Below are 27,940 nucleotides of genomic sequence, written 5' to 3'. Positions count from 1 at the left end.
CAGGCAGTAATGGGCTGGGAAGTCCCAGGGGGATGGGAGCCAACACCTCTCACCAGTGCCAGAAGCACTCCCTGCATGACAGCCCAGCATGCTGGGCTGGCGGGGGGGTTTCAAACCCAAATCCTCCTTTGCTTGGCTTCATGCTGATCTTCTTCCTCCACTCCAGCCTGCTCTCCTACACCCTCTCCATCATTTACACCCATTACTTCAGCCTCCTTCTGGGGCCAGGCAAAGCCCAGCCAAGCCAGAGAGAGCAACACCACCAGCTTCAGGGGGCACTGGAGGCAGATCTTGGCCCTCATGGAAGCAATCTGTGCTTACTGGGTCACTTTTAATATCCCGTGGCTTAAGTCACATCTTCCAGTACATCTTCCCTTTTGGCTTCCACTTACTGAATCCCCAGTAAACACTCCAAGTGTGCCCTGCTTCCCTGCCCAGCTGTGCTGCTCCAGCCCCTGGCATGTCAGATCCGTCCTGCAGCCATGGCCTTGCAGTCCCATTACCTCCCAGCACCTCAGGTACCCCTTCACACCCCAACCATTGTGTGTCCCTCCCCTGCATGGGCTAGCTCAGACATCATGGGATGGAGCTGCCCCCATCATCTCTTCCGAGCCCCTCCCCGGTGTTTCCCACATGGACACCCTTTTCTGGGTCACTGACAACAGCCTGAGCAATGCAGCCATTTCTGATGGTACAGGCACCCCCAGCTTTTCTGTTGACAATCCCACTCCTCCTGCAGCTTGGGGACTGACACCCCCACCAGACTGCCCCCAAAAACAGGCTGAGGTAGCCGGTGGGAACCTCGCCTCATGCCCTGCAAGGAGTTTAGAGGTACCGCTCCCTGCTGAGCTCTGGAGAGTAACTGCCAGGGACAAGCTCCCAGGGTTTGGGGGATTTCCAAGCAAAGCTGCATCCACTTTGTTCTCTGTTTTCTTCTGTACCCTGGAGAGCATGTCCGTAATGGCCAGAGCCCTCCAACATTTTTGTCCCACTAGCAAGTCCAAGTTGAAAAAAATGAAAATAAAAAATGCTTGACATCCCCAAGGGGAAGGATGTTTTCCAAGCCACAAGCACCAGGGCACTTTCAGCTCTCATAGGTCTCCCAAAAATAAACACAATAACACACCAAGAATTAGAGTCCAGCACTGCCTTCTCTGCCTGAGCAGAGTGCTGCTGTGCAGCATCAGTGCCCCAGCCCTACACCAACCTGCCAGTACAGGGACACTCCCAGACTCTCAGCACTAAGGAATCCCAGACCCCCACTACAGCATTCAGCTTCCCACTCTTCACACCCACAGGGTGGGTACCTGGGAGCCACCTCCTGCCATGGGATGTGCTCAGCCCACCCACTGCATTCGGGTGGGGAGGACAGCAAGGAAACATCACCTACCTAGAGCCCGAGCAGCCACGTTATCCCATTTGAACTAGCAGGAAGCCATGATGGAGGCAGGCTTCCCGGCACCCCCTTGCACAACAGAGCTGCATTTTGTCTATTTTTAGTTTAGCTGCATTCCCCCAAATAAAACTCTCATGGGGAAAAGAAAATGTAAGAAAAAGCAAAACAAAAATCCAGCCCCAAATGCAAACAAACCCCTGTGATTGATAGCTGGTGCCTGGGAACAGGCTGCAGCCAGGACACCATACCCACCCTGTCCCACATCCCACCAAACCCAGCTATCAGGGCACCCCACAGCACCCCCAGACTGCCTTCCTCCAAGCTTGAGACTTAAATAGCCCCCAGCAGCCCTACATCTGCTCCTTGCCATCCCACCATGCTCTCTATCTCAGGTGTGGCCCCAGGTGTGCCCAGTTCCTCCCTGCCATGAGCATCCTGCCCAGAGGGGCTAAGGAAGGAGCTTCCCCCTTGGCCCCTCAGCAAGGGACCGGTGCCCATGGTGAGGATGCTGTCACAGCTGGGCTGGGTGTGTGATGTGGGGATAGGTGGATGCTGAGGAGGGCAACCCCCACACACACACACAAGCTGCTGGCAGGATGAGGGGGAAGGAAAATCAGTCCATCAGGAAAACTCCCTCCTGTGGGAGATGGCTACAGGCTGGCAGAAAGGCTGGCTTATTAAGCTTGTTAATGAATAGCGGTAAATAACACTTGCAGTGAGAGCTGGAGTCGTGCCGAGGGCCTTGTGAGCAGCTGTGCTGGGTCCCAGGTGGGCAATAGGGACCCCCCCACCCCAGCTGCTACATGGGCCCAAGTTGGCAAAGTTTGGCTACAAGGGTCTGGCACTGCTGCGGGTCAGGGAAGGAGCCAGCAGAGCAACGCTGCTCCGGTCTGTGCCACAGCCTTGTCCCCTAAAGCATATCAGAGGGGTCAAGTCTCTATAGAAACCCACCAAAACATGAAAACACACACACCCCCACCCCCCCACCCCTTTCCTTGGCCCAGGAACTGTGATGCCAAGCCCTCCGTGCCTGGGAAAAGGCTGCATCCTGCTGGGATTGCTGCCGGGAGAGGGAAAGCCAGCGACTCCCACGCTTGCTGCTGCGCCTGAGCCCCCGGGATGCTGCTGCCGCCGGACACTCCCCACAGGCCTGATGTGCCGGCAGAGGCAGCGTTCCTGTCCCGCAGTGCCTGCTGCGTTTCCCAGCCGTGCCTGGGTGAGGAGCAAGGCCGGGGGCCGTGGCCAGCACGGTGATGGAGCAGCTCCAGAGCTGAGGCTGCTACAGGGATGCAAGGCATCGCAGGGAACCAGGTCCGTTCCCCTCAGCAAGTGGGGCCAGAGGGGTGCCTGCACAGCCAAGCAGGCAGCCCGATGGGGGTCCTGCAAGAACCTGCCAGAGGGGACGAGCTGGAACAGCAGTTCCCAGAACCAGTGTTTGCCTTGGCAGCCCCGGGCTCAGTGCCGTGCCTGCCAGACGCTGAGCTCCTAGGGGGAATGGCTGGATGTCTAAAACCAGGCCTGGCAGCGGGGCTGGTATCTGGCTGGGGACATGGCAGCTCCCAGGGCTTGGGGAGGGGGGGGCATCCCATGCCCCTGCCCTGCATTCCTGTCCTGCTGCTGTTGGGTTAGACTTTCCCATCGGCAGCCCAGCAAGCCCAGGCTGGGGGGAACAGTGTGCCCTGCTGCATGACACCCCTCTGTTAGCTTTCCACCTTGCAAGGCTGGGGAGCATCCCATCCCATCCCATCCCATCCCATCCCATCCCATCCCATCCCATCCCATCCCATCCCATCCCATCCCATCCCATCCCCTCCTATTCCATCCCACCCCCTCCTATCCCACCCATAGGGCTGGCACATCCCCCCACAAGCCCATTCTGCTCCCAGCCTGGGCAGCAGCCACAGCTTGTGCCACATGATGAGCAGCTCGGGCTCTAGTGCAGCTAGGCCTGCTCTGGCTTGTCCCAAGAGGATCAGCTGGGTTGCCACACCATCCCAGGGCCGAAGGGATGCAGCACAGCACGTGCAGCTTCCCCAGCCTCTGCCAAGAGCTGAGCCAGGCAACACATCTCTCAAAACCTTTATTGTCAGCAAATAACAAAAGTCAGCCCCGCGGAGGTGCAGGGAGCCCAGGGGAAGCTGGGTGCTGGCACCCCAGGGCTCACTGCCCCGGCGGTTCCCCTGCCCTGGCCACCCTCCAGCAGCAGCAGGGCTGGGTGTGTGTGTGGGCAATGGGTGAGACTGGGGGGTCACGTGTCATTCTCCAAAGCAAGGGGCACATTTACAACTGCTTATAAATAAACAACAACAAACCTCTGGCTCTGGGAAGCCGGCGGGTGTCCTGCCACCAAGCCACCAGCCCAATGCACTCTGCCCTCCAAAGGTGGGGAGCAGCCGGCCCCCCCAGGGCAGCAGCTACTGCGTTGCCCCCCTGGCACGGGGTCTGCCATCGTGGGGGGCCAAGCTGGGGGGGTTCACCAACCCAAACCAGCCATTAGAGAGGGTCAGGCACCTGCCTGGGTGCACCTACCTGGGATGCCCTGGGGGTGCAAGGACAGGGACGCGGGGAGGTGCCAGCCCCTGCAACTGGCATGGCAGCTGGGGTTGGCCATGGGCATTGCAGGGAGTGACAGCCAGGGCATGGAGCCCGGGAAGGACCAGGAGCAGGGCAGCGCTGCCAGATGGGCCTGTCCTGGTTTCAGGTGGGATAGAGTTAACTTTTTTTTCCTAGCAGCTGATACAGTGCTGTGGTTTGGATATAAGGATGAGAACAATCTTGATAACACAGTGATGTTTTGGCTGTTGCTAGGCGATGTTTACACCACGTCAAGGACTTTTCAGCTTAGTGCCCCGCCAGCGAGGAGGCTGCGGGTACACAAGAAGCAGGGAGGGGACACGGCCAGGATAGCTGGCCCCAGCGACCAAAGGGATGTTCCATACCATAGGGCGTCACGCTCTGTACATAACGTGGAGAAAGCTGGCTGGGGGCACAACCACGGCTCAGGAACTAGCTGGGTGCTGGTTAGTGGGTGCTGAGCGATTGTGCTGAGTGTCACTTGTTCTGTATAGCATTTTACCATCAGCATTATCATTACCACTCGCTTCCTTTTCTGTCCTAATCTGTCTTTATCTGAAGCCACGAGTTTTACCATTATTCTTCCCCAATTCTCTCCCCCAGCCCACGGGGGCAGGGAGCAGGCAAAGGGCTGTGTGCTTGTTTTAGCTGCCGCCGGGTTAAACCAGGGCAGTGCCAGACACACACATCCCCAGTGCCTGGCTAGGAACAGCACTGGGAGCACTGGCCACCAGCCCCTGTCCCCAAGGACCACGGGATGCCCACCCAGCTCCATCACCCTCCACGCAGGGGGGAAGTGGGGAGCACGCTTGTGTTGTGGCTCCTGCCACTGCTTCCTCCCTGCTCTCAGCCCCTCGGGTGCCACCCGCTGTCCCCTGCACACAGTGTCATTCCCACACCCAGCCCGCTGCCTCCCACGCTCTTGGGGAAGGGAGGAGGGCAGGCGGGAGAGCTGGGGAGGGCAGAGCGCATTGGGAACGACCAGAGATACCTTCTACCTTTGCCTTTAAACACTGAAGCTTATATTAGAGACTATGATATATAATCCGGAGGGCAGGGCCATCCTGCCCAGAGTAGAGACAGCAGAGAGCACAGCTCTGTGGCCAGCCTGGCAAGGGTCTGCTCCAGCTCTGGCTGCGAGCAGGAGGTTAGTACGGGGGCACAGAGCGGGCGGGGGGGACGCTGTCTAGGGCTGATTCTTCGCCTCGGGGTCTTTGTCATAGATGTAGCTTCCCACAGCTCCGGTGTTGACGCCTGTGTGGGGAAGAGATGCAGCAGGGTGAGGGCTCAGGTGGGAGGGTGGTACACCCCAGGGAGATGTCCTCTCTGGATGGTGGCAGAGCAGCAGTGCGGGCAGGGCGCACGCCCCCAGGCCCGCTGCCCACCCCACGCCCCCCAGGCACTCACCCTTTGGTCCGAAGAGGATCCCGTAGCAGGGCTTGTGGCAGTAGGGCTGTCCGTCGTGCTGTGCGGGGCAGAGAGAGCAGCCTGTCACCGGGGAGAGGCCGGTGACACGTCCCCATGGCTGGGCACCTCTGCTCCGCTCATCCCCTGCGCACACCTGCACCCCAGCACCCCCAGTGCTCCCTGGGCTGCAGGAGATGCTCCTGCCAGCCCTGCCCTGCCCTTCTGCAAAGTCAGGGGGTGCCTAACCGGCATGGCAGGGCACAGCATGGCATGGCCATGCCCCACTGCTGTGCTGCCTGGGGCTCGCAGGGCCAGGACATCCTTACCTCGGCATGACCCCCCGGGGTCAGCGTCTTGCTGCAGCGCTCGCAGCGTAGGCAGGGACGGTGCCAGTCCTTCCCCAGCGAAGTCACCTTCTCAGCTAGAACAGGGGGACAGGGAGGGAAGAGTCAGGCTGGCCCCCTGCACACATGCTGATGGGGGAGCATGCCCCACAGGGACATCACCTCTGCACTCAAGTCCCAAGACAGCCTTGTGCCTCCCAGCCTCCCGCACCTCTCCCACCCCTCTGCTGCCTCACAGGTGACAGAGGTTGGCTGAGGACAGATATTAAGCCCACGTCTGTCACCCAGGAAGTGACATCAGGGGCCACAGTGCAGAAGAAGCCCTGCACCCAGGAGTTCCTCCAACAACACCCATCCCTGCACATCCCTTTGTGCCCTCAACCCCCAACTCTGATCCAAAACTCCCTCCCAGGCCCTCTGTGTGTCCCAAGGGTCCTGCATGGACACCAAGTGCCATGGGGCCGTGCCACCCCGGGGCGTGCACCCACTGCCCACTCCCCGCCTTACCGAAGTAGACTCTCTTGCCACAGCGCGGGCACATGTTGGGCTCCCCAGTGAAGGTGGTGACACTAGAGGCTGGAAGCAGAGAGGGCATGGGAAACAGAGAGATCATTTCAGCTGGGACACAGAGGTGCAGAGGACCCCACACCCGCACACACCCCGCACCCAACACCATTGCTGGATCCAGCGGCTCCAGACCAGCCGAACACCAGGGCAGAGGGCCAGGCTGTCCTGGTGTGCCTGTCCTCCTGCCCTGCCCTCACCTTTGCTGGGTCCCTTGGGAGGCGCAGCATTCACCTTCCTCTCCTCCACCTTCACGGGGTGCTCGATGGGCCCCGGAGCAGTCTGCCCCTCGATCTGCGGCTTCTCATAGATGTAGGACCCGGCACCACCTATGTTCACCCCTGCGGTGGGACAGAGTGAGGCTGTGGCGGTCTGGGAGCACTCGGGGTCTCCATCTTCCCCCCACCCCTGCTGAGCCACAGGGCCACTGGGGATGCCGCTGCACCTCAGCCCTGGTTTGCATTCTCCTGACCCAGGCTTTCTCCAGACACATCTGGGATAGGAGACCAACTCCACCTTCCATTTGAACAGGAATTTGGTTTCAAAATATTAAAAAAGTAATAATAAAAATAGAAGGACAGATGTCAGGATGGATCCCTCCCTCCAGCTCTCCTGTCCCTCTGCACCAGGGGATGGCAGGGTTGGGACTGCCAAGTGCTGGCTTAATGCCCAGCCCACCCAAGCCTGGCTCCTGGGGTGCTTTCAAGGCCATGGCTGGGCCACCCACACCAGCGGGGAGGTGGGCACCTGATCCGTCCTGCAGCCCTGGGCATGGCCAACACAGGCATGGGGGAAGCACAGACATACCTTTGGGGCCGAAGAGCGTGGCGTAGCAGGGCTTGTGGCAGAAGGGCTTCCCATCGTGCTAGGGAGAGAGGGCAGTGTTAGGATGCCGAGCAGTGATGACAGCTCCCGTCCCCACGGGTGTTTGGAGACTGCCATAGCCATGCCCACACCCCAAAATGCACCCGGCCCAGGGGTCTGCTGGCGACAGCCAAACCTGACCCAAGCATCGGTCGCTCTGCTGCTCTGCCCACGCCGTACCATGGGGCTGGAGCACCAGCACCCTGCTCAGCCAAGGGGCACCCTCAAGCCCCAAGCCAGCACTGTGCCATTGGGACCCAGCGCAGCATCACTTCGCCTGTGAAGCGTCACCCTGGGCACAGTTGGGCCGTGTTAGGATGGGCAGAGCACTGCGGCTTCCACTGAGCTTTGCCGCCGCCCTCGCCTTGGCCTGAGATCTGAGGCCTGCACAGGCGCTGGTCCCAGCCCAGCTGCTACAGGCCCCACTATCGCCCGGGGCAGTTATCGCAGGAAGTCACGAGGAGGGCGATAAGCCCCAGAGCTCCCCACAGCTGTTTTTCATGGGCCAGCGGGAAGCAGGTCCAAGGGAAAAGCAGGAGCATTTGAGGCTGGAGCAGGGGGCCAGCAGGGCTGCCACGCATGCCATCCGGCATGAAAAACCCACTGGAGCCCTGTCCTCAGGCACAAACTCACGCCACCGTCTGCCCGGCTCCATCCAGCACCTCAGCCCAGCTTCACACCCGGTGCTCCTGCCCTCCCATCCCCTCCGGTGCGAGGCAAGGACACCTTGCCCAGAGTGGGCAGGGAGGCAGCTGAGCAGAGCAGCGAGGCCCCTTCACTTGCCTCCCTGAGAGCCCTATGCCAAAGGTGAAGGCCCGGAGCAGGCGGGGGCAAGGCTGGGGGAGCAAGCAGGCAGCAGGCTGGCAGCAGGCAGCTGCAGAGCATCACAAGGCGTAAATATCAGTGTGCTCGCAGCGTTGCCATGCCCGAGGGCAGGGTAAACATTTAGCTGGTCTCCCCGCGACACCTTCCCAACCCAGCTGGACACAGTGGTTTGAAAGGAGGGAGAAAAAAACAGGAAAGGGCCCGATCCTGGTGTCAGCACAGTCGGTGGGGGGTTGGCTGCCATCTCCCCCGGGAGCAGAATCTGGCCTTATATGGAGAAGCAGCAAATCCCCTGGGCTTTAACCCAGCCCAAAGCACAGACCCATGGGCACAGCCCCATCCTGCCTGGCAGGACTGGCCCCAGTCCCCGGATGGATTAGCCACAACTGGTGTGGCCGCAACCAGCATGGCCGTCCCTGCCGCCGCCGCCCGCTCCCAGCTGTGCCGCCTGCTGAACCCTGCTAAAGAGCTGGTGACACTCTGGCATGGCAAGCGCTGCGCAAAGCCCCCGGCCCCCGGTGTCACGCTGGGGCATCGCTCCAGAAGAACACAGCTGCTCCCAGGCATCCTTGCGCTCCCGAGGCCTGGGCAGCCGCGCTGCCATCACGCTCTGGCAGAAGCCCCCAGGCACCGAAAACGCCTGTGCCAAGACACCATCGCCATGGCAACCTGCACATCCCTGATTCCTGCTGCTTTTAGCCACACCTCAGTGCAGGCTGTCAGCACCCGCACGCCCGCAAAGGCAGCGCGATGCCCAAACAAGCCTGCCCGGAGCATGGCACCGCTTCCAGTGCTTGCCGGGACACGCAGAGCCCTGCTGCAGGCCCACGCCAGGGCGGCACAGCCAGGGCACCAGCGTGGTGCCAGCACCACTCTGTGGCTCGCCCGGGACTGTGCAGGAGAGCTGTGGCACACTGCAGGATGCAGCAGCAGCATTTGAAGGTGCAGCCTGCACCCCTGGGCTCAGTGTGCCCCAGGGACAGGTACCTGTCCCAGCCTGACTCCTGGGAACCCCTGGCTCTGGGCAGCTGCAGAGGCCACCAGGCCACATCCTCACGCCAGCACACCCCCGCTGCCTCATCTGCTCCAAATAGTTAAATTTTAAATGGATTTGGGGCCTTTTTAGCTCCGTTAGTAAAGGTGACGGGACTGCATCATGCTGAGCCCAGTCAGCCACCGGCCAGGGGAAGAGATGGAAGGCAGGGCTGGATGCAGGGCTGCCCCATCTCACCTACCCCCGCTGGTTATCTGTCAAAGGAGGCTGGACTCAAGGACAAGAAGGATGCTTGGGGGGGGGGGGGGTGGTGGGCAAGCCCCCCTCATGCCCTGGCAGGCCCCCCAGCCCCATCCACGGCAGCAGCCCTTACCTCAGCGTGCCCACCCGGGGTGAGGGTCTTGTTGCAGCGCTCACACTTCAGGCAGAACTTGTGCCAGTCCTTGCCCAGGGAGGACACCTTCTCAGCTGCAAGGAACACAAAAGAAAAGTGAGCAACTACCCCGTACCTGCGAAAGCCCCCGGGGAAGCTCCAGGCACAATGGGGGGCTACACTCAAGGGGTGCTGCTCATCAGCGTGCTCTGCAGGGCAGGCAGGCTGCAGGGTCTGCTCCACTGCAGCCCACAGGGACCCTGGGGCCGTTAAGACTGCGGGCACGGACCCTCCCCAGCCTCTGACCCCCCAAGCGGGGGGCTCTGCCATCCCACAAACACCCTTTCCCACGCACCGGCACAGCAACGGTAGCGTTTTCGTCTCTACTCCCCACATCTATTTTTACCCGCCACGTTACCCGCCATGACCCTGCTCCCATTCAAATATTTGGCGTTACCATGCCCACCCCACCCATTTCATCATGCCTCCCCCACGCACACCCAGCGCCTCGTGCTCCCCAGGGAGCCTCAGCCGCGGCTCCAGCCCTTGGCCAGAGCTGCCCCGGAGCTGCTCCCAGGATACCTGCCTGCCTCCAGCCCAGAGAATGGGGTGGCAGGCAGCCCCCAGCGTCACCAAGGATGGACGTCTGGCCCTAGAAAACACTCATCCCTTGGACGTGCAGGTGCTCCCCCCCTCGCCCCCAGCCTGGGAGCGGGCGCGACGTGCAGACAGGTACGTGGGCACCATCCCAGCGTTGCCCTGGAGTGCCACAAACCTGCGGAGCGACTCACCGCCGGCACCAAAAACAGTTTCAAAGCATCAGTGGGCAAATTCAGGGAGGGAAAATGCTTTGAGACCGGTTACACCAATGCACCCCCCACCGCCCCCTGGCCAGCCCCGAGCTGTATGTCTTCAGGAACACCCTGGGAGGTAGCACAGGCTGCCAGCCCTCGCCCTGCATCCCAGTCTCACGCCATCTGCCTTCCCTCCCAGCTCCTGGGGGGCCGGGTGCTGCCCCCTGCACCCCGTCAATTCCCATTCACCCTCCCGCTCCCCAGCACATGTGTGGAGACAGCTGGAAAACAGTGTGATCCCGTTAAAGCCACCGTAAAACTAAATCAGAAGAGCCAAATAAAATATTTAACAAGCAAATAAAAGCGCAACCAGAGCTCAGTCCTGCTCTACAAGAAGACCTCCTCTGTGACAGTGGGTTTCCCAGCCCTTTTTTCCCCCCAGGACCTCAGCAAATGTCACCTGTTTGCATCAGGTCAAGAGGGGGGGTCAAGAGCTCCCTGAGGGCAAGTCCTGGCTTCCAGAGCCAGCCTCCTCCCAAAGCAAACAGCTGTGCCCCAGCACACTGTGGGGCCCAGATAAGCTGAACCAACTGCCATCACCACCCAAAAAAACAGTCCTGGTGTAAGGCAAGGTGGCCAGCAGGAAAGGAGGGCAGTGTGAGGGGACTGAGCCGGAGCCATCACACCAGCATGTAGGGGAGATGCCCAAGAGCATCCCTGTGAAAGCACGCGGAGGATGATCTTGGGGGACCAGCGTCAGGCGAAAGCAGCTCCAAACCAACCTCCCAGTGATGCCGAGCACGAGTCCGGGCTGCTGGACCAAACCCCAGGCAGGAGCAGATGACAGGGTGAAGGGAAATCCCTGCTGCCCCCCAAGTCCGGGGTGCTCAGGAGGGTTCATGCTTGCCCAGCCCCTTACAGCAGGCAGCACCCCTGCCCTCCCCTCCCTCTGCGGCCCTCGGCCACCCCTGCGGGCAGAGGCCCAGCCTCAGGACACACAGCCCCAGCCCCTCCATCACTTCCCAAAAGCAAGAGGGACACAGAGGCCCCAGCACCCTGCTGCCTTGGGGATGCTGCAGGAGCCCTGCACCCCCCAGCCTGCCCTGGCAGGAACGGGTGCCTCCCCAGGGCAACCAGGGAGGGAAACGGAGCGTGATGAGCTGAAAGTTGAGCCAGGGGCTTGGGGCCAAAGAGCCGCTCGGCTTTGTCACAGCAGATGCACAGCCAGGCCAGGCTGCATTTCGGCTGCGTCACCCCCAGCTCCCCCCTCACCGCCCCAGCCCTGGGTACAAAGCAAGGAGGAAACTCCCAGCGGATGTTTTCCAGTGGCCATTGCAATTACAGCTGGCCACAGCCCACACCAGCTCCTTCCTGCCCCCATGAAATGAGATGCAGCCGCCACCCCCCCATGTCCCCTCCTCCGTAATATCTCAGGCAGCTGTAGATCCCTGCTGCTCCCTGGCAAATGCACACCCCTGCAAGGAATCCCCTGGCCTTGCTAGCACCCACAGCCCCTGGCAGGGGATGGCACATCAGGAGGGAGGTGGCTGGGTGCTCCATCCTTCTCCCAGGGCACGGGGAACCCCTGGGATTCATCAGGGCTGCCCCTTACCAGGGTGGAAATGCCATGCAGAGGTTGGTCAGGCATCCTCTGGCTGCAAACAAGGGCTCCCAGGGGCGAGGGCCAGCATGGCCGGTATGGCTTTCCAGGCAGCATTGTTCTTGATGAGCAGAGGAAGCAGCTTGGAGCCACCCCAACCCTTTTCCAGGGCAGCAGCGTCTCGTCCCATAAATCACTGCAGATGAAAGGCACCAGCGCCCAGATTTCCTGTCACCCAGCCACCTCCGCTCTGCCTTTCTGTCAGCACCAGAGGAGAAGCCTCTGGCCACGGCAGAGACCCCCCAGCAGCTGCTGGGGAGACCACCACTCTGCACCCCACCATCTGCTGCAAGGGCAGCTGGGGGTGGAGCAGTGCCGGGGTGCCAGCCAGCTCAGCACAAGGAGCACAGGGCGGCACAGGCTTTGCCCAGCCAGATGTCACCCCGCGGCCAGCCCCCAGCGCCGGGCACCGTGCCCTGTCCCTGTGGGGAGGGACAGGCCAGCACTCCTTTCCTCTCAGCTTCACACCGAGTCCTGCCTGCTTGCTGGGTCCCTCCTCTACCCGCTCGGCCCGTAACAGGACGCTGCCTTGCAGAGTTCAGGGGTTACCTGCCTTGCAGAGTTCAGGGGTTACCTGCCTTGCAGAGTTAAGGGGTTACCTGCCTCGCCACTGATAACCCGCTCCCCGCGGGGAGATGCCCCCGTGCAGGGGAGGTGGAGGCACAGCTGGGTGCACAGCCAGCTGCGGGACGTAGCCATGGGGTGGGTTTGCACCATGCAGCCCACGCCAACAAGGGACACGGCCAATGGAGCTGGCCAGAAGCAGAGGCCACGAGCAGGAGAGCGCCCAAGGGTGCTGTGAGGGGCTCTGCTCCCCTCGGCCCTGCGGCAGCCCCACCCCCGAGACAGCACGGCTCATCCCTTAATTACCTGCCGTGCCCGGGCAAGGCAGTTGGCGTGGGCTAGAGGTGGGTGCTCCTTTCTGGGATGGGAAGGGAGCATCCCTCCTCCCAGCTTCGGTGCCGGGGGCCACACCGGGCCCTCACACAGGTATTTCCACAGCCTGACGTCAGTGCCGCTTCCAGCCGGAGGCTTATTCAGCAGAAGCAACTGTAGCTGCAGCCGCCTCGCTGCAAAGGGCTGGGCTGGGCCACATCCACCCCCCTGCAGCCCTGGGAGGAGGCGAGGAAGGGTTTACACAGCCCGGTCCAGTGCTACAGATGCCAAATCCTCCCAGGGACTCGGCAACAGCCATACCGGAGAAAGGGGATGCTGTCAGATCTGACCACGGATGCGCTTGGAAGCTGCCACAGGCACAAAGGAATAAATGAGAGGGATGAGCACAGGGAAAGGAGCCCGGCAAATGGCTGGAAACGAAGCTGAGAGTCCAGGCAGCTGACAGCCCTGTACCCTCCCCAGCCCCTCGCAGCATGGCTGGGAGACGGAGGAGGTAGAGGGATGGGTTGAGGATCCCCTGCCACGCTGTGCCAGGCTGTGCCATCAGCTGAGGAGCCCTGCCAGCGCCCGGGAAAGGTCTGTGCTGCCTTCCCATGTCCCCCTCTCCCTTCTCTCCTGCCCTCCTCCTTGGGCATGGCCAGGCAGCTCCTCTCCCCCAGCACACAGCCGGTGCCGATGGTTACGCCGACTGCGATTTTGTGGCCAAGAGGTATATATTTAGCTCCTCTGCTGCGAGGCGAGGCGAGCTCTCGGGCCCCAAGCCACTCTCTTGCTGGGCTCCCTCCAAGCACACAACAAAGCCCGCTCAGTATGGCCTCGCCGGGGAGCAGAGCCGTCCCCTCACTGGGGAGAACAAGGAATACCCCAGGCAGAGGGTCCCACTTCCCCTGACCTTGCTTCCAGGCCAGTGGGAAGGGACGGTGCTCCCCGGGACCCGAGCCCCCACATAGCTGAGCCACTCGGGCGCGAGCCAGGCTTGTCTGGTTTCCAGCTGCAGCCCTAATGCACAGCATGGCTCCCGTCCATCCCGCTGCTCCCTGCCGACAGAACCTCACCTACTGCAGGCACTTTCCTGGCCGCCAGCCCCAAACCTCCCGCTCTGGTTCACGGGGCCAGGGCAGCCTCCAGCAAATCCCTCCCCATTTTCCACGGGGCTGCTGTACCTCACCAAGGAGTGCCTGGATGGGACATGCTCCCCCTGCTCCGAGGCCAGTACTGGGAAAGGATCAGCAGCATTTCTCGACGGGCACTGTGTTCAGCCAAGGCTGAGCCCAAGGATTTGGCTGGTTTCTTGCTAGGGCACAGCCCCTTGGCATTGCAGGCAGCATCCCTGGCCAGAGGTGGGAACAGGCAGTCTGCAGCCCCCCTCTCACCCCACATCACGGCAAGAGACAGAGCGGTGGGCAGAGAGCTGGGGCACGGGCAGCAGATGAGCAGAATTACCCCTCGTGGGGTAATTGCTGGTCCAGAGCACGGTGTCCCTCCTGCATGCAGAGATACCATCTCTGGCAGGCAGCACTGGGAGGATGGGACACTTTCCTGGCCTGTGCCAGCAAGAGCAGGATCAGAGAGATGCTGGAGCAGCCAAGCCTGCTCAAGTGCCAGCCCCATGGCTCCCCACCGCACTGGCTCCCTCTGGGCACAACCAGTGTTTGACCCAGGGCTGCAGACAGCACAGAGTGAACAGAGGATGCTCAGGACCTCGCCAGAGGCCACAGCACCGAGCTCCCTCCCCAGCAAGCGCACACAGGCTGGTGGGCGAGCTCTGCCCACCTGCACGCCAGGAGCTGTCCCTCACCATCATCTCCCAGCTTGCTGCAGGGCCTCCCAGCCTGTGGGCAGGAGCAATGGGCACCACCACCCCACCCCAGCCAAAAGCAGCCCCACGGCACACGCTCCTGTCTTTGGTTGCAACACTGCAGTGACAGATTTTCCATTACCCCTCGCTTGGGCGTTGCTGCTCCGCCTTTCCTTGCCTCTCCTTTCCAGCCCCATCACCTCACCACTCCCCATCCCCGTGCTCCTGCCAGGGACAGGGCGGGAGGACGGGAACACAAGGTGGGACCCAAGACACGGGTGCAGAGCTCCGCAAGCCAGACACCAAGTGCAATCACCCCAGGATCAGCTGGGCTCGCAGGGAGCCACCTGCCAGCCCCGAGCCTCTGGCACCCCCGGCCCCAGGAGCAGCACCGCTCCATCCGGCTGGCGCTGCTGGGAGAGCGGGGCACCTGGCCCAGCCAGGACAAACCCTTGGCACAAACCCTGCGGGCACATCCCCATGTCCCACAGCAGCTGAGCCACAGCTCCCTGCAAGGCAGGCACCTGCCCATGAACGTGCACACGGGATGTGCTCTGGCAAAGCACGCGAGAGCCATCCCATCCCACCCTCCCAGGGGTGATTTTCTACAGCTTGTGCCACTCTCCTGAGGGAAAAGCTAGTGCTAAAGGGCCCATCCCTCAGCTTCTCCCAGGCATCCCTGTGCCCAGCAGCTGTGCGGGGAGCGGGGAACCGGTGCATCCCAGTTACCATTCTGCAGGGCCCTCGCGTGCCCCGAGAGCGGCCGTCCTGGGGCATCGGAGCAGCCAGCTACGCGAGGAGCCCGGGCAGCCTTTGCGCTGGCACCTCGGGGGGCTACACCAATGCTGACTGCTGCGCTTGGAGAGCCGCTTCCTTTGTCAGGGAATCAAGCCCTCCAGCCTCTCCTGCCCGGCCGCCGGCGGGCCTCTGTCTCCCCGCGCCCAGCGCCAAGGACAGCAGTTACTTATTAATTGCAGAGCAGCTTCTACAGCTTGAATTTCTGCCGGGCTGAGCTGCCGGCGCGGTGCTTGGACAGAGGAGCACCCCACACCTCACAGCACCCCTCTCCTCCAGCACGCTTGGGATGCCAGCATGGCAGCAAGTTCGGGCATCTGCTGCAGCCCCTCCGAGCACACCAGGCTCGGACCCTCCCCGTTTCCCAGCTGGAAACATCGGTGGTCTTAGTTCCCTGACAGCACCCCACCACCACCCCAGAGAGCCGCCTGGCTGCTCTGGCCTCAGACACAGCTGTGACAACCCCCAGGGCTACATGGTGACTTCCACGGGCTTTCAGTATGCCCCTTCCCAAAAGAAGTGCATGGCAGTTTCCCACCGGCCCTCAGACATCCCAGCATGTGCCAAGAGCTCCCTGAAAGCTGCCCACCATCAGACCCTGCCGCACGTGTGCTCGCCACATCCCTGGGGCTTTCGCCTGCCTCGCGCTTGGGATGGGAAAACAGGAAACCTTCCCCCCCACACCTCCCAGCCACTGCGATCCCCCGCAGTTCCCTGGGAAGAGAGGACGGGAGGCGGAAAGGCTTGGCCAGGGCTCCCGGCGATCCTGCAAAACTCATTTAAGGCCAGCGGTGCAAAAGGGAGCTGGGGAAACGTGTGGCTGTTGTTTGGCTTCAGTGGATGCTGGTCCCTCGGGCACTTCCCGCCAGAAGAGATAACCCAACCCCAACCTGCCGACACCTGCCAGTGCGGGATGGGAACCAGCCCCCGGAGCCACCAGTTAAACATTCACTCCATCCCTCCAACCTCCCTGAAGCAGGGAAGCCAGCCCCAGCCGCCCCTGGAAACAATGTCCCAGACCTCTGCCTGCTTTGGTGGGGGGGGGGGGGGAAACCAGCCAGAAAACTATTTTTATATTTCCCTGCGCTTTTTAAAGGAAAAAAAGCTCATTCTCTAGCTCAGGAAACACCCACATCCTCCTGACTGTGCAGGGAGGAGCCCGCTGGATTTTTCCAGGGAGCATGAGGCAACAGGCGTGCTTGGAAATGAGTTTTCCATCGGTACCCACGACTGTTGGCATCGGTCAGCCGCTCCGGCACCGGGAACGGGCCGGGGTGGCGTTTCTCACACATGACCCACGTTTGCAATCCCAGGCATTCGGGAAGTTGGAGTCGGCAGCGTTCATTGAGCGCGGACGAGGAGAGCTCCCGAACAAGCGGGGCTTTATGAATCACCTCCCCGCTAAGCCTCGGGCCAGCCCAGGAATTCGCGAGCGTTCCCAGAGCCCCGGCGCAGAGCTCCCGTCAGTCGCCTTCCCCCTGAACCACGCGGCGCATCGGGAGGAAAGCCCGGGAGCTGCATCCCGGAAAGGCGGCTCAGAGATCGCATCCAGTGTCTCTGTGTTAAATAACCAGACCTGGGTTTGTTCTGCCGGAGCCAGGGCGGTTCCTCAAGGAAAAGGCGTCCGCAGAGACACGCTCCAGCCTATCTTAACTCTGAGCACGGGGAAGTTTTTTGGCTCCCTCCCGTTTTGACTCGGTTTCTCTCAGGGGGCAGCGGGAGCCGTGCAGGCCCTGCAGAGCGGGGTGTGGGATGGGGGGTGCTGCTCCCCTCCCTGCCTGCAGAGCAAGGTGTGGGGACACAGACCCCAACACCAACAGAAACCTGGACAGAGAGAAAGCCTACATGCTGCTGGGGACATGGGGTACAGCGCTGTACCCCTCCAGCACATGGGGAGAAAGAACTTGGGTGCGCTGCTGGGGGCTGGCACTTCACCTCCTGGCACAGCCCGGCCTCCTCTGGCAGCCAGGAAGGGGTCCCTGAGCCTGGCCACAGCCCCCCCCCCCCCCCCCCCCCCACGCGCAGCAGGCTCATCCCCAGAGCAAGAGGAGGGACTCTGACCCCAGGCCAGTGCCCAGCTGGCTGGACAGACACACTATTTTCTGCTTAAAAAGGAAAAGATTCACACAGAGAAAGACATTCAAGGGGCCGAGCCCTTCCCACCCCCACAGAAATAGGTTTATTTAAAGGAGGAAGACAGCAAATTCCTATTTCTCTGTGTTTACTTGGAGATGGCCGGAAAGGAATGAAAGCACCAATACCTCAAACGCTCAGGCACCGTCAGGACCCTTTGGTATTTCTCCACCAAACAAACGTGCTGAGGCAGCAGGGGCTGGAGGGAGACGGGCAGGGAGGGGTGTGGGCAGGCAGTGCCCGGCCAGGCCGGCGGGTCCCAGGGGTGCTGGCTCTGCCCACAGAGCTGCCCCGAGCCCGCAGCTCTGCCCTGAGGATGCCCCCCCTGAGGATACCGAGGCTGGGGCGGGGGGGAGTGTCACAGGGTGCTCCCCAGGAGGCTCGGGGCTGGGCACCGCCATGCAGGGGAGAAGCGGGCTGGGGCAGGCTCCTTGGGGAGCGGCGGTGAGGCACCAAGGCAGGGGATCAGCCCTCGCTCCTGCCTCTGGCGCTTTCTGCAACCTGGGCGGTGGCGCTCACCCTGGGATGCCCCGACGGGAGACATCCCAGCCCCCGTTCCCAGAGAACCCGACCAGGCACAACACCAAACAGGGCCCTCCGAGACCTGCGGGGACTCGCTGCTGCCCAAACCCAGCCTGGGCACGCCAAGACGGACCTCCAAGCCCAGGCACTGCCTTTGAAAAAGCACTGTAGAAACCCCAGCCCATCCATTAGCTCGCCCACCCGGGAACCGCACACAGAGGGCTGGGCAGGAGGCGAGACAGGGCAGGCAGAAAGGCACACCTGGAGCGAGGTTTGCAGAGACCCAGGACAAATTGGCTAGGGGAAGGTTTTTGTTTGCACCTGCCACCGGCTGCTTCTTCGCACTGAGACCCCCCGGGGCTCCTGGGAGCCCCAGATGGGCTGGGTCCCTCCGTGTCCCACACCAACAGGTACATGGGGACACGGGTTGCCCCCAGCACGAAGATAGGCTGTGGGCACCCCATGCCCAACCACAACTCTTCACCCCCTCCTTCATCTCTTCAGCCCAGGGAGCAGGGGAGGGTGTCGGGGACCCCCCTGCCACCCTCACACCCTGGATCCCCCGCCCTACCCGGCAGCATCCCCCAGCACAGCGGCCCGGGGATGGCGGTTCGGGGAAGGGGGGCAGAGCAAGGGGGCCGAGGCCGCTGCCACAGAGCGGGGGGAGCGGAGGAGAAGCAGCCGGTGCCGGGCAGGGCTCTGGGTGCTGGGGGAGCCGGGGCCGAGCGGGAACCCGGGGATGCGCCGGGCTTGGGGACGGCAGCCTCGGAGACACACCCGGGCGCCGGGAAGGAGCAGAGGACGCGGGGATGCACCGGGGCTCGGGGAAGGGAGAGCCAGGAGCGACCGTCGGCTCCGGGATGGGGGACCGGGGACAAAGCGGGGGTCGCGGGGACGTGCCCGGCTCGTGGAGGGGGCGGGGGGGGGGGATGCGGGGCCGGGCCCCGGGGATGCGCTCACCGAAGTACACGGTCTTGTCGCACTTGGGGCACTTGGATGCCATGGCGGGAGAGCAGAGCGGAGCGGAGCCGTGCCGAGCCGTGCCGAGCCGAGCCGAGCCGCGCTCCCCGCTCCGCCCGGCCCCCGCCCACTGGCCCCGCCGCCGCCTGGGGGGGGCCGGGGCGGGGCTGCCCGCGGAGCGTCTGCCCGGCTCGGTACGGTGCGGCGCGGTACGGCCCCGAGCGCGGCAGGTGCACGGGGCAGCCCCCGCCCCAGACAAGCCGGTTCCCACCCCCGAAAGCCCGCGGAGTGCTCACGATTCCCCTTTCCTGGAAACAAAAGATAACTGGGAAGCCGCGAGCACGCAGCGGGACTTACGGGTTTGGGCCGGTCCCGGCCCCGGGGGTGGGGGGACCGGTTCCCGCTGCCCTGACCCCAACCCCTAAGCCAAGCCGGGAGCCGTTTGGTCCCTCTCGCAGGGGCAGCTGAGGGACGCTCTTTTAGGGACAGGGGAGCACCTGCGGGGATGCTTTCAAACCCCGCGTACGCGGTGCTGAGTGGGAGGCGGACTGTGCGGCCACGGAGGGAAGTACGGCTGGTTCCTGCCGTCCTTCAGAGTCCCAGGCTGGTGCCCGAGGTGCCCAACACCAAACGCACCGCCCAAAAGACTGTACCCCACCGGCAGACACCCCCGGAGAGCCCGGTGCGGAGCGCACACAGTGCGGGAGGTGGTTTGGTGGGACAGTGCCCGGGTGGAGCGGGGGGTGCAGGGGCTGGCGGCATACACAGAGGGTCAGGGGGCAGCACCCCACCCCAGGAAGTACCGTGCCGGTACTGGGTATTCTTAGACACATTTTTTCCGGATTGGGTAACTGAGAAACCCAGATTAAGTAGCCGGGACAACAGGCCTGATACGGGAGACCTTGACGGGGGGACGAGGGCGAGAGGCCCTGTGAGAGCAGATAGCAGTGACAGCGAGGGGGGGAGAGGAGGGAAGGAGGGGGCACACCTCTTGGCAGCCTTGCATGAGGTGGCACAGCATGGGAGGACAGTGCTGCCTGTCACAGGCACACCGGGGATGTGAGCTGGGAGCTCTGGCTCTGGGACCAGTCCCAGCAGAGACCCCTGGACATCTCCCATCCTGCTGCAGAGCGAGCAGACGCCTTGGGACTCGCCACTCCAGCACCTCAACCCCTCCCCTGCCATAACCCCACTCCGGCAGTGCAGGCTGCCTTGCCACAGCGCCCAGCAGCCCCCGGCTTCCCAGCGCCATCTTGCTCCGTTGCCATGGAAACACCCAGGTCAGAAATCCCTCGGGCTGCTGCTGCGGCTGCAAAGGGATGCTCAGGGAACCATGAAGCGCTACTGAGGCGGGAGCGCCGGCTTCGCCCCTGCTCACACGTGTCCTGCAGCGGGGTGCAGACCCCCTGCGCCGGGGGCAGCCCCTCTGCACCGGGGTGGCTCCATCCTGCCCTGCGGGTCCCTGCCATGCAGCAGGTGCACAGGGGAGGGGGCGTGCAGGGGGGTGAGGGGGCGCATCAGTGCCCTTGGCTGGGGAACTCGGGGGGCTGCACCCCTTCACAGCCACCCCGCAGGCTTGGGCCCGGTGTTTGTAAACAGGAAATCTGCTGCTCCCGAAAGCGAAGCCGTTGCATTATTCATCAGCCGGCAGCCTGGCTCCCCTCCTGGCCGCCATTGTCATCTAATTCCTCCTTTCTCCGCCGGCAGCTGGAGTGGCTGCCAAGCGCCCGCCCGGCCCAAGGAACAGACGGTGCTGGGAAGGGACCCCACGGCTCTGGCCTGGGACAGGACGACCCCCAGCACAGGGCCAGATGGGACGAGGATGCTCAGCAGCAGCAGCGCCGGGCTTCTCCGTGGGCTATGCACCCCGCTGGGTTGGAAGGGCCCAGGCGTCCCCGTCACTCCCTGCCCAGCTGGTGTCACAACAATGTAGGGCTTTGTGGCCCGCAGGGTCCCTGTGTGGGGGCAGCTGGCGGTGGTGTCCCCGGGACGCCCCAGCCCCGCTCGTCCCGGGGAGGGCCGGCTGAGCCCTGTGAGCCCCGGGACGGAGCCGTCGCGCCCAAGCCCTGTCCGGCAGCCACCCCTGGCGCCAGCAGCTGCCAGGGAAAGGCAGGATCCGGGGATTTGTGGAGCTATTGATTTCTGGCAGGCCAGCTGCCTCTCCCGGCACAGCCCCACAGGTGCTGGTGTGGGTCCCGCCGCAGAACGCAGTGTGCCTGCTGCCCTACAGCACCGCACGGCAGCGGGCGGGTGCCAGCACAGCCCCAGCATCATCCCCATGCCTGCAGCAGCTCCTCTCCCACCCTGCGAGGGACATCCCAGAAAGGGGCTGCTGCCTAAATCATCTGGATCTGTGGGAAATCTCAGCTGGTGCCCCAGAGGAGAGGAGGAGGAGCGGGGGAGGCTGCACCCAGCGTGCATGGGGTTGCTGCAAGTGAAACCCAGGGCTTGGCCACACTGCACCCGGCCAGGCTCTGGGCAAGGGCTTTTCACACACAGAGGCTGGGGGGAATTAAGACAAATCACCTAAAGGTGTGAATCCCTGCCTGCAAATGCGCTAAATCCCAAGCGGATATGCTCCTTCGGGAGCAAAGTGGCTTTAACTGGTCATGCCTTAATCTGCCCTGGCTTAGGCTTGGCATGCCCCTGCACCAGGGTGACAGGGACAGCGGATGGGTGGCTGGGGTGGCACTGGCTGAGCAAGAGAGGGATGGCACAGCTTCTCTGGGCACAGCACGCCTGACACGGGCACGCAGGGTGCACGCAGTGGCATGGTGGCAGCAGGGGAGCCCCTGACACTGCTGTGCCGCATCCCCAGGCAGCTGCATTAATACCCTGGCCGGTGCCACATCTGCCATTGCGCTGAGCCCAGGAGGAGCGGGCTGGGGAGGGGCCCACGGCACTGTCACTGGTGTCGCCTTCAGCAAATGATGCCTTTTACATCAGAAATTTGGGGGGTCGCATTCCCCTGGCATTGGGTGTGAAAGCCACCTTTCAGCAGGCAGGGGAGAGGCAGCAGCACATCCTGCAGCAAGGCCCAGGGTTCCCTCCTGAGGGGACTTCACCCAGCCCTCATCCCCCCGTGGCAGGTGACCCATTTTCCTCCAATGGCATCTGGCCCCGTGCAGCCTCGGGCATCCCTGAGCCGCTGCAGCCAGCTGGCTCCTCCAGCCCAGTGCACAGCACATCATATCACACCGCATCACATCGCATGCAGGGCACTGATGTTTGATCTTCCCTGATCTGGCTGCACTTGTAGTTACCCACTACAGGGGTTTGGGGGGCACATGGGGGCTTTCCTCCACAGAGCAGCGCCTGGCAACCCAGCGTCCCCTCCCTGATAAAGCAGGGATGCTGCACAGAGCAGAGCAGGAGCCACATCCCTGCAGCATCCCCCTTTCCGTGTGGCGCAAGCCCAGCCCCTAAAGCTGGTGCCAGCACCCGTGGCCATCCCCTGGCCGGCAGCAGCCATCCCCAGGGCCAAGGGGGGCCACGGGACGTGGCAGGGGTGTTTTGCTGATGGTGCTGGTCCAGCCCTGGCCACAAAGCAGGGATCACCTCCAGCAGGAGCCTTGGAAAGGTGCGAGGCTGTTTGGGGCCTCATCCTGGGGCAGGTCAAACCAAGAGCTTTGCAGGGAGATGAAAGGAAAGCAAGGAATAAATAAGGAGCAGCTTTCCCCAGGCTGCCTCTCCTTTGGCTCACCTCTCCCCTTCCCCGTGCTGACTCTCCTCTCCACTCTTTCTTCTTCCCTCAAATGCAAATACCATGAAAACTCATGCACCCAGATGGAGCCGCTAGGATGGGAAACCGGGGCTGAAAAGCCTTCCTCTGCTCGTGTGTCTCACGTTTTCTGGCACCTAGGAGCAGTTGGACTCCGTACAGAAGAGACCAGGGGGGAAAATATCCCATAAAATAAGCTTAAGGAAAAAGACCCCTGCTGCTGGCTGGGTTCACCCCGAGGGCAGGCCCCCTGTGCATGGCCCACAGACCCTTGGATGGTGTGCTGCGTGCACCCATGTGCCCAGCCCCCACAGCCCCGATTCCAGGGTCCCCCCAGGGTGACACACCACAACTTGGTCACCCCAAAAGCTCCCACGCTGCCAGCTGTGGCCCCCTATGAGACATGGCAGAGCCCTCAGCTGCTGCCACTGACCATGGAGAGCAACAGCCGCGGTGAGCAATGGCCACAGCCGGCCGGCTGCCCCAGCCCTGCCCACGCCTGGCCTCAATCCTTGCCCTTTGGCAGGAGCTTCATGGTGAAACTGGTTGGGCTCTCGTCTGTGACCCGGGAGCGGTTCCCAGCAGGTGCTCAGGGATGCAGCTGAAGAGCCTTTCACAGGCAAAACATTTTTTATGGCTACTCGTGTCTTTCTGTGTCCCTCCTTGGATGTGTGGTGCCTGCCGGGCTGGATGCAGCCACCCTGCAGCCCCTTGGCTGCTGGCAGCCATGCTGTGCCGTATGGCTGTGCCTGCTGTGGGGAATCCTGTTCCCCAGTGCCAGGACCCCCGGGCTGGCTGGGATGGGGAGACAGCCACACAGAGGGGGCTGCAGCGCCCACACACATGCCAGCACCCAGCCTCGCGGCCCAGGGGTGGCCGTGGGATAAGCACACAGCTTGCGAAGGGGAGCCCAGGGGTTAGCAAGAGATGGGAAGATGGAGGATCAGAGCAAGAGCATGTGAGGGGTTGGCAGGACCTGGGGCTTGTCAGGCAGCACATGCCACCGGCCGGGGCCTGGCACGTCACCGCCTGGCCCCAGCACCCACTATCTGGGGCTCCGACAATCCGCATGTCGCTTCTCTCCTTTAAAGGGCAGCTGAGCCCGCGCTGCTATCGGCCAGGACAGATAGTGCTGTCACGCCTGCGATAAACGGGCTTACAGGCATTTCACTTGTCCTTGCAAGCAGGAATGAAGGTCCCCAACGTTCCCACATCCCCTTCCTGAGGGGCTGCAGCTGCCAGCCCGCCTGTGGCCAGCGAGCACCCTGGCGGGCTGCATATGGGCATCGAGGATGCAGGTAACTTGCCACGCAGCACATGTACCCCCACTGAGCAGGCGTGATGTCTCCGCGAGGTGGGGTGCAGGTGCCCAAAAAGCAGTGCTCTAACCAAAATAGAGGTGGGAAACCAGCTGGAGAGATGTGAGCACAGCTCCTGGGCCCCGGCGCAGTCAAGCACTGTGACGGGGCTGCAGGTGGCCAGGCATGGGAGTTGGCACCGGCAGTTCTCCCCTGGCTTTTCTAGGGCAAGGAAAGGGTGTCCTGAGGGACAGGCTGTGCTCAGAGCTGGGCTTTGGTGGCAAAGTTCAGCTCCTGGCTGTGCGAGGCACAGCAGGGCAGTTTTGTCATTAAACTCTGCCCGTCCCTTGGCCCCTCCCGGACACCCTGCAGCCAGAGGTCAGGCCATGGTGCAACACAGTTTTGGGGCTGACACAGCAGCAGATTTCATCATGTTCCATGTGCACACCACCTCCAGGGCACGGGACTTGGGGCAGGGATGGGGATGGACACACATAACCCAGTGCCTCACAGGTGCTGCTGTGTCACCACGGCACCATCTTCTCCTCTGGCAGCACAAAGGGCAAGACCTGCTCGTTAGGATGAGTTTGCCCCCAGCCTCCGACAGACATTACAGGCATCTTCCTGGGATGCAGGGAACTGGCGTGCAAACACACCTGGCTCAGCTCTGTGCCCACACACACCCCTCTCGTGTGTACTGCATGGGGGTAGCCAAGGTGTTGGCAACAGGGGAACAAACCCACTTGGATGGAAAGTCTCCAAAGAAGAGAAACCCTCCAGCGAGGACGTGTCAATCTGTTCACTGCGACACCGCCAGCGTCCTGTGGAGCACTCGATCCAGGTGGAAAGTCCCCTTGCAGGCGGGAAGGAAGCCATCTGGAGAAAGATGCTGGATTTGTGGTACTCACACTTTTTCTAGGATGAGCTCACAAAGCCCAGGGCAGGACTCGTGTGTGCTCCAGCTCCGACCACACCTGACTTCCATGCAGGCTGAAGAGGAGATGGGGACAAGCCCCCAGCCCATCTGACCTTACCACATGCCCTTTCCTGCCACAGCTTCCCCCCTGCCATGATCAGAAGGGTCTTTCACCAGGTTTCAAAGCTGGCTGAGCAGGGACAACCCCTTCTGTTCAGCCCCTGGGACACGGGGGACACGCCAGCCTCCTCCCGCTGGGAGGGCAGTGAAGACCACACAGAGGACATGTTCGTACCCTGCAGACAGAGGTCAGGGCAGGCCCCATCACTGTTGGCTCTCCTAGAAGAGCTTCGACCCAAAAGCATGTTTATGGGGGCCAAAAGCCCCCACGACCCAGCAGAGCAGTACCCAGCCAGCTGGAGAGGAGTGTCATGCCCTGGCTTGCCTTTCTGCAGCCATCTCCCGCTCCTCCCTCCAACGCTGCTGACAGCGCTTATTGTAAGCTAAAGGTGTTTTTCAGGCTGTGCCCTCCTGAAGGATCAAGAAAACCAAAAGAGATGCAGGGTGCAGTTTCCATGACTGTACCAAAACCCCACCTCCTTCTGCCAGTCAGAATCTGCCAGAAGATTTTATTCCCGGCCTTCCCAGGAATGCCCTGGGCTTGCACACACCCTATGCTGCTACTTTGCACCACCACCCTGAGCCCACACCCCCTGTTTGGGCAGGTTAACTGTCCCCTCCTCCACGGCCCTGCCTCGGTGGTGGTGGTAATCTGCTCCACCATGACACAAACGGACCATCTGAAAGAGACTCACCAGCTTCCCAAGGTCTGGCTTGTGTAACACTCGTGCCCAGAGCCAGGGCCCGCAGCAGAGCTGGCACAGGCTCCAAATTTCCATTTCAAAGGAAATTTCAGTGCGTATTTTGCTCTGTAACTCCACAGTAGCGTCCCAGTTACGGCCCAGTTACAGCCCACCTCCCACTGCAGGCATGTGGGTTTCAGAATTGTTAGCTTTGGTCACGCTTTGCTTTTTCTCTTCCACGCTGTTCCAGCAGTGCTGCTGCAGGCAGGGCGCTGCCACCACGTTCCAGCGTCAAAACCCCGGATGGCGGGGAGCTGCTACAGACAAGCTGGTAAGATGCAAGGCCACAGCCCCCAAAATTCCAAAGTTAACTACAAGATAAAAAAAGTAAATCTGTAACAAAACCCATTTCCTCCAGGAAGCATGGCAGGAATGTTTGGATTTTGTTTTGTTAGCTCCCTGCTAACTTTAAAGCATCATAGTGAGCCTAGAGGCCGGCACGCTCCACTCCATCAGCGTGAGTGTGTAGCACAGCCTCCCCCACGGGACAGGAGCTCAGCCTGGGACACCTCCACTCCCACGTCTGGGAGACGTGGCAGGAAAGCAAGTGAAGGCTGGGGCTGCCATGGACATGTGGCTGAGGGGAAATACCCAAACGCCCGCAGCAGAACTCACTGCGGGCTGCAGAGGTGTGGGGGAGAAACAATCTGCTCCAGGGAGGAAGAGCCCTGCGTCTCTCACTGCAACTCCCATCAGGATCTGTCCCCTATGAGCACTTTAGGTGGAAGCAGGGGTGGGAGGGGATGATGAAAGTTAACTGCCCCAGAGGTACGAACCTTTTTTACAAGGCAGAGGGGGAGCAAACAAAGGCAATGCCCTCAGCCACCACGTGCCAGCACGCCGATGTGGACAGCTTTCAGCAGAAGGATGAGAGGCTGGCGTGGGAGAGGCTTAGGGACAGCAGCTGGCTCAGTGGAGCAACAGCTCGGCCTTAGACAGGTGAGTGGTGGGACCCACTGATCCCTCTGCACTTACCAAGAGCCAGTATCTTTTCCTGCTTGCCAAACATTACCTTCTTGTCTCTCCTCCCATAAGCTGGTGAAACACAAGGCAGTGAAGCCTGCTGCCACACATAGAAAAACAGTGCCCACGTTAAAGGATCCCCCGAAGTTCGGCAGCACAGGGCCTTCTCCCGACTTGCGTGGCATCCTTCCCAGAGGAACCTCTGGAGCTGCTCCAAGGAGGCTCCAAGCAGTTGGAAGCTGCGGGGCTGGCACCCCCAGGTGGTTATGCGGAGCTCTCCACGTCTCACCCATCGATAACCCAAGCGCTTGTCCCCAGCACATGGGCGTTCAGAGCTCGCCCACCACGGAACAGAGGCAGAGCACAGCCCTCCACTACACCTGAGCCGTCGGCTGCAAACCCCGCTGCAGAGGGGCTGAAGCCAATTGGGACACAGATTGCTCAAAGCTGTCTTGCCAGATTCCATTTTGCAACAGGAAAGAGTCACTCCAAGACCTTTCCCTCACTGAGAAGAGCCTGGTGTCACAGAGCCTCCCTGCAGCTAGCAGGTTTCTGGTGGACATGGGGTGAACCCCACCGATGGATGGGGGCAAAGTAAAACTGCTGGTGTCTTTGGAGCGCTCCTGCACCGCTGAGTGCAGGCTGCAGGCTTTCTCTCCAGAAAGCCTGGTGCCCTTCCTATGCAGTGTACCCTTCAGGAAGGGCTGTCCCTGCTTCAAGGTAGGGGCAGGAAAACATGACCAGCAGCGCACAGCTTCCACTAAGCTGCACAGCTACTCACAGCCAGGGGGTAACTCATCCCACTGCCGAGCAGTGAACACCGATCCCGCTTCATTACCCTGGTAAGGAGTGACCAGCGAGATGAAGCAGCATTAAAGACTGGCGGGTTCAGCTCTAACCCCCCAGGAGTTGGCTCTGCCACTTGTGCCCCCAGTCAGCAGCCACGCAGACCACCACCACCGACAAAAGGCTCATTCAGAGCTCCAGCATCGCATCTGCAGCCGTGTTTAAAAGAGGGAGGGAGCCACAGCCTGAAGCACCAGATGAGGGGAATCAAACTGTGCAGGACTCTTGCCCTGTGCAGCACAAGGGTCCCGGCAGCTCTGGGATGTGCTGCAGTTCCACAAATGCTGGCGGGCGAGCAGAAGGCAGCTCTGGGACGCGAGGGAAGGCGCGCAGAGGCGCGCGCGCCAGCCAGATGGCACCCTGAGCAAGGGCCTCGGCAGCTACTGCAGAAGAGACAAAAAGCAGATGTTTCACAAAAGCTCACTTTCCAGGT

General features: G+C 61.9%; 1 protein-coding gene across 1 annotated transcript; it reads right to left on the bottom strand.

Annotated features, from left to right (window-relative positions):
• Positions 1–3,463: 3,463 nt before the first annotated feature.
• On the bottom strand, positions 3,464–18,975 carry CRIP2 (cysteine rich protein 2). Its single transcript, XM_084266582.1, has 8 exons — positions 18,901–18,975; positions 9,342–9,436; positions 7,093–7,150; positions 6,486–6,626; positions 6,229–6,297; positions 5,704–5,798; positions 5,378–5,435; positions 3,464–5,224 (listed from the first exon to the last, which is right to left on the bottom strand). The coding sequence occupies exons 1-8, from the start codon at positions 18,941–18,943 to the stop codon at positions 5,157–5,159; spliced, it is 627 nt and encodes a 208-aa protein (XP_084122708.1). The 5' UTR covers positions 18,944–18,975; the 3' UTR covers positions 3,464–5,156.
• Positions 18,976–27,940: the final 8,965 nt, after the last annotated feature.

The sequence above is a fragment of the Gallinula chloropus genome, assembly GCF_964237585.1.
Source record: "Gallinula chloropus genome assembly, chromosome: 6".
In the NCBI taxonomy this organism is placed as follows: Eukaryota; Metazoa; Chordata; class Aves; order Gruiformes; family Rallidae; genus Gallinula; species Gallinula chloropus.
Note: the sequence above shows the minus strand (reverse complement) of the source record. Positions and strands in the feature narration are given on the sequence as shown.

Coding starts and splice junctions, on each gene's coding strand:
- CRIP2 (XM_084266582.1), bottom strand. CDS start 18,943: ATGGCATCCAAGTGCCCCAAGTGCGACAAGACCGTGTACTTCG. Junction 7,151..9,341: donor CCCCGGGTGGGCACGCTGAG/GTAAGGGCTGCT, acceptor CTCTCTCCCTAG/CACGATGGGAAGCCCTTCTG. Junction 6,298..6,485: donor TCCCAAGGGACCCAGCAAAG/GTGAGGGCAGGG, acceptor CTCTGCTTCCAG/CCTCTAGTGTCACCACCTTC.